A 5111-nucleotide genomic window follows, 5' to 3' on the forward strand; every position below is an offset into this window, starting at 1 on the left:
CTACGACGGTAAAATGAGTAATACCACTGACAATTTCGAGGCCCAGATGAAGCCCTTAGCAAGGTTATTATTCAGCCAACGCTTTAACACATTTAGTTCTATTGGTAAGAGAGGGCGGTTATATATGATGGGAAGCTTGGTGTTGCCTAGCAGTAGCTCGATCTTATAGTCGTACGAGCAATGCGGCTGCAATATATCGGCATCCTATGGCCCCCACGCTGCTGACCGTCCTGGGCGCCGACACGGCCGCCACCGCAACCGCGATTATCGCTACCACTGTCGCCGCTACGGCCACCTATATTCCTCAGGTTCGGGCATTCAGCCGCGAGATGGCCGGCGCGACCGCACTTATAGCAGAGTCCTAGATTCCAGCGGAGCTCGCGCTCTTTGTAACGGTCCCAGGAGTATATTGCAACTAGCTGGTGACGACTCTACGAGTTTGCCTCGAATGGAGAAAGAAGAAGAAAAGAGAGAACTAGATGACAGGAAGAGAGGGCAGCTCTTATATGCTCCGGAACACACAGACACTGCCTGACCTCAGGAGGACGTTATCATGATATCACGGCCGAGGGTTGCCGAGGCCATCATGGGCTCAGCCCATCACACTCTTAGGCGTTCATTTGATTGATCTTGATAGCGTCGGTGTCTATAGGATTGCCCTTATCGTCGTCCTTGGCCTTGCTACCGCCACTACCACCACAGCCACCGTGGTTGGCGTTGTTATATGTCACGAACTAACCATATGTACAAGCCCAGTGGGGCAAAAGACGGAACACCAGAGCCAATCATTCCCTCAAGAAAATTGCAGGCACCCGTACGAGGCTCACACGGTAGCTATAGGGGCCGGACGATCAAGGGTAAACTTAGGTAGCTAGCTACCTAAGGCAATCGAGGATAGCTCTCGGTAGACCGTGATCATTGGCAATCATGAAAGCTCTACTAGTTATAGTCATTCGTTCTAGAGGGCTTTAAGAGTCCTCTGTTAAGCAGTATAAACCGTTGGCTACACCTACTGTTGAGACATTTGCTTATATACTTGTTGTGAACCATTTAGCTTTCACTGAAACTTACCCAGTTGATAAGTTATAACCTTCAGGGAGTCGCTTTCAGAAGTTGAAGCTTCGAGATTCGTCATACGTTGCTGACTCCCTTTAGTTCTATCACGGACTTAACTGAAGGTTACCAATTGCCATAGCACCTAACACTCCGACCACTCCAGCTCTGTAGGCCCAGGCCACATGAGGCACTACGGCAACTGCTCAGGCACTCGAGAAGGACAACGTTTATAACGTTTAACTTGAACGAGAGCTCGCCTACCTGCGCGATAGACCGCCAAAGCTAAGATAGAGGTACCGCCCAAGTATAGAGGATCCAAGGATAAGCTCGCTGGATAGCTCGTGCAAATGAGAGCCTACCTCCTCTACTACGTAGAACGATTCGTCAACAAAGCCTAGAAGGTTAAATACGCAGCTCCCAACTTGAAGACAAGGTACTTAGATAGTTCAAACCGACCTTAGATGTTTAGAAACCGCGACGAGAAATCGTACGCCTAGGAGCGGCTTATAACTCTAATAGACCAAACTAGTAGTAGCCTACGCTACTAGTTTCGACAGGACTCGCTATATTCTAAGATCAACAACGAATGATTGATGATATATTGTTCTATAACGGCCTTAAGGATGAAGGTAAGGACGAACTCAATAAGATAGATCGACCAGATACCCTCAATAGATATACAGCAATGGCGATACGGATCGATAACCGCGTATACATATATAAGCTTTATCGTAAGGGTAAGGGTGCAGCAGCTCCGATATACTAGACCAGCAATAAGCGAAAGCGCTAGTATAAGAGTACGTCCTACGACACACACGTAGGAGCGATAGACGTAGACGCTACCTAGACCTAGAGGGAATGAAGAAGGGGCACCCCCCAGGGATAAGGCACGTGTCACCTGCTTCAATTGCAGTAAGAAGGGACACTTCAAACGCGACGGCTATAGCGCCAAGAGAGATTGGAAACCAGTTCTAGTAAAAATGCTGCCCGAAAGCGGCGTGAAAGTGCTCCAGCGCAAAGCAAGCGTTCATAATCTTTGCAGGTACCCTTGCTAGGCTCACTCGTTATTGCACGCCTTGAGCAGGCTGTTCGATTATATCCGCCCTAGGGGCCTTGTTTGCTCCTTACTTATAATACTCGGAATATCCTCCTCACTTACATTCCAGTCCAGTCTGACTATACTTTGGAAGGATCCTTCGGGCCAGTCTTTATTAGGGATAGCGCTGACCGACGCCATCGTCTTTGGGCTATCGATATTCCAGTAAAGTATCCGCAGTGCTATAACGTCGTGCCCGTTACTACCAATAATCCCTTAGTTTCAACTATGATTAACTCCCAGGTAGCTATAACTACTTGCTGAGTAGCTAGGGTTACAGCTATTATAGCCAATCTGCTAGAGCGAGAAATCTAGGTAGATAGATCTGACCCATTCGATGAGCCCGCCTTAGACAGGTCGGTTTGATATTCAGCCTTTGCTGGACGCTTCCTTAGACGCTCCTCTAGTAACTACATAATGCTTCCCTAGCTTTAGCTCTAGGAAGCTAGGACTATCGTGCCTATTGAGTTTATTCGGAATACTGGAGGACTTAGAAGGTGAGCGGCCGGTCTAAAAGCCTTTTCTTATCTGTTGTCGCTGCTCCTTCGCCACTCTACAGCTCGTATTAAAGGCTGGATAGGCTGCCCTATAGTTAAGGCACTTTCGGTTTATTAGTAGCTGGGCCTCGTCGGACCAGGTATAACGCCTCATATTCCCTAGCAGTCCCCCCTTACCTGTCCGGTCTATAGCCGCACAGCAAGCACCGGCCCTCCTTTGCTTTATAGAAGGCTGTCCTATGTCCCTAGGTGAGATATCCATAGCAGAGAGTTGCCCTCGCTAATCCTTTACAGTGTTTATAGGGTTATACCAAGCAGCCAATGACGGCGCCCCTCTATCTATCAGCTTATTTACCTCCTTAACTATATATATACCTCGATTAGGAGCTGTAGGGTCTTTCGCCTCCCGTCTTCTAAGATGCTCCTTCTCGGCTCCTATACTCTCAGCCGGGCTATCCTGATCTCGCTCGCCGTTGATAGCTCCTTAGCTAAGTTCGCTATATCCGCACTATATATGTCTACCACTGAGGATCAGATTCCTTTCGCTAGGACTACGAAAGTCCGGCGCTTAAGCAGCGCTGGGGCACCGAAGATTTTCGTTATCTAAGCTTGGTGGTTTGCCTCGTCAGTGAACCACGACGAGTACTCCTCTTCAAATAAAATAGCGATGTTTTCGCTCTTAAATAGCTTCTCAGTTGCTATTGCGCCTTTCGGGCCCGTCGGTCCTGCCGCATTGTTCGCCGCCGCTATGGTGTCTTTTGGGGGATTGATTCATGAGGTTCGGTCCTACGGCGCCAGGATCTACGATTAGGACCCGGAAGAGCTTCTTAGGCACCCACTGAACGCGCTCTGGAGCTAGTATCGCGTTTTCCATGCCCGCGCCCGCTATCTATGCCTATGTCGTACTTGCCGGCGTGGCCGATGCTCCAGTAATTTTGTCGACCTTCTTTTCTAGCCTTTCGAGGCGGCTTCGCGGTTCTTACGCGTCGTATATATAGGGCGCGCTCTCTACTTCAAAAGTCATACCATAGTATACGCGTGCCGTCGTCTATACGCATTCCTAAAGCGTCGACAGCACTAAGAACCGTAATTCTTTAAAAATTTTCTTCGTTTCGGTGTCTTCATTGCTCGATCTGCGCTCGTTCGAGATTCGTCCGCTTGTCGTTGGGGGGCTGTCCCGTCGGGCGCGTCCGTCACGGTTTACGCGTAGGCCGCTTTGGCGATTTGACGAGCCCGGGACGTTATCAAGATCCATCGCATCGTACGTCGCGCGCTGATTGCGCCCTCAATGCGACATTGCAGTTGGGGGCAATCAATTACGCTGAGCACGTTCCCGTTGTCAGAACTGGTCTTTGAGGTCTTTTGAGCGAGGTGCCGGTCTTTTCTGCAACTTTTCTCCCGAGGCAGTATGATAATAATATATAGTAAGTCAATGATAATATACTTAGTCTACGTGAAGTATCTCAGCCAGTACAGCAGCAAAACTCCTGAAAACACCAAATTTGATTGAGCTTGATAAAGATTTATTCCCCGACCGTGGTTTTCCCGTCGCGGGACCTGCCGCGCTTAGCTGCGATGGCTCACGAAATGGCGCGTGAGACCGCAGCCGGAGGTGCAAAAGATCCCACGCGGGCGGGGCCTGCCCCACCCCCTAGAGGAAGCCAACCAATCAGACTGGCCAACGACGACGAAGAGATGGACGGCGACGAGACAGACGACGATGAACGGCGGCGAGTTTGGCAATGGTCCAAATCCCATGTACGATGAATGAGACGATACTCTCGCGGCGATGATCATGCAGCTATCACCGAAGGAGAAACAGGCCATTGCTTATACGGTGGCTGACACATTTATAACGCGGCTGTAACAGCTACGTCAGAAGGTAGAAAAGGAGAGGGAGAAGAACAACAATAACTGGGTCGACCCGGCAGCGCTTCGGAAGATTGTCTTAGAGGCTATAGCGAAGGTATTCGAGGAGAAGGTGGCGAAGGCTATGGAGGAAGCCTGCAAGGAGGTCCAGGAAGTGCGAAGGGAGGTCCAAGAGAAAGGGGGAGCTCCGGCGGCCCCGGCAGCGACAACGGCTCAGGCACGGTCCTAGGCCGCCGTCGCTGCAGGAGAGACGGAACTCCCTACGAAGAGAATCCCAGGGCGTCGACAAAGAAGGGAGCAATTGCGGCGTGGAAGCTTCCTAGCGGTGACGTTATCGTTACCTTTCAGGACATTGAAACGAACTAGCACTTAGCATATGGAAGGTGGATTGGAGCGGCCTTCGGTTTATCGGCAAAGTAAAGAGGACGTTTGTAGTCCTTATAAAAGAAATGTTGAAGAGAGAGCTGAAGGATATTACTAAGGAGGACTTCAGCAAACAGGTAGGCCTGACGACGGTCGATAAGGTCAAGTTCCGGATCCCGACGATCGCGGGAGAGCAATAGCACTAGTCACTCTGACTAGCCAGGAAGAGG

At 50.0% G+C, this 5111-nt stretch overlaps 2 protein-coding genes across 2 annotated transcripts; both read left to right on the plus strand.

Moving 5' to 3' along the window:
• Positions 1-1642: 1642 nt before the first annotated feature.
• On the plus strand, positions 1643-1822 carry N657DRAFT_578456 (uncharacterized protein; the record flags this gene model as incomplete). The annotated part of the gene is made up of 1 exon (XM_062789318.1): positions 1643-1822. One exon carries the CDS (start codon positions 1643-1645, stop codon positions 1820-1822), a length of 180 nt encoding a protein of 59 aa, XP_062644783.1.
• A 2402-nt stretch (positions 1823-4224) lies between these two features.
• Positions 4225-4747, plus strand: N657DRAFT_692554 (uncharacterized protein; the record flags this gene model as incomplete). Its single annotated transcript, XM_062797168.1, has 2 exons — positions 4225-4407; positions 4529-4747. 2 exons carry the CDS (start codon positions 4225-4227, stop codon positions 4745-4747), a joined length of 402 nt encoding a protein of 133 aa, XP_062644784.1.
• Positions 4748-5111: the final 364 nt, after the last annotated feature.

The sequence above is a fragment of the Parathielavia appendiculata genome (assembly GCF_033297405.1).
Source record: "Parathielavia appendiculata strain CBS 731.68 unplaced genomic scaffold N657scaffold_13, whole genome shotgun sequence".
NCBI classification, from domain to species: Eukaryota; Fungi; Ascomycota; class Sordariomycetes; order Sordariales; family Chaetomiaceae; genus Parathielavia; species Parathielavia appendiculata.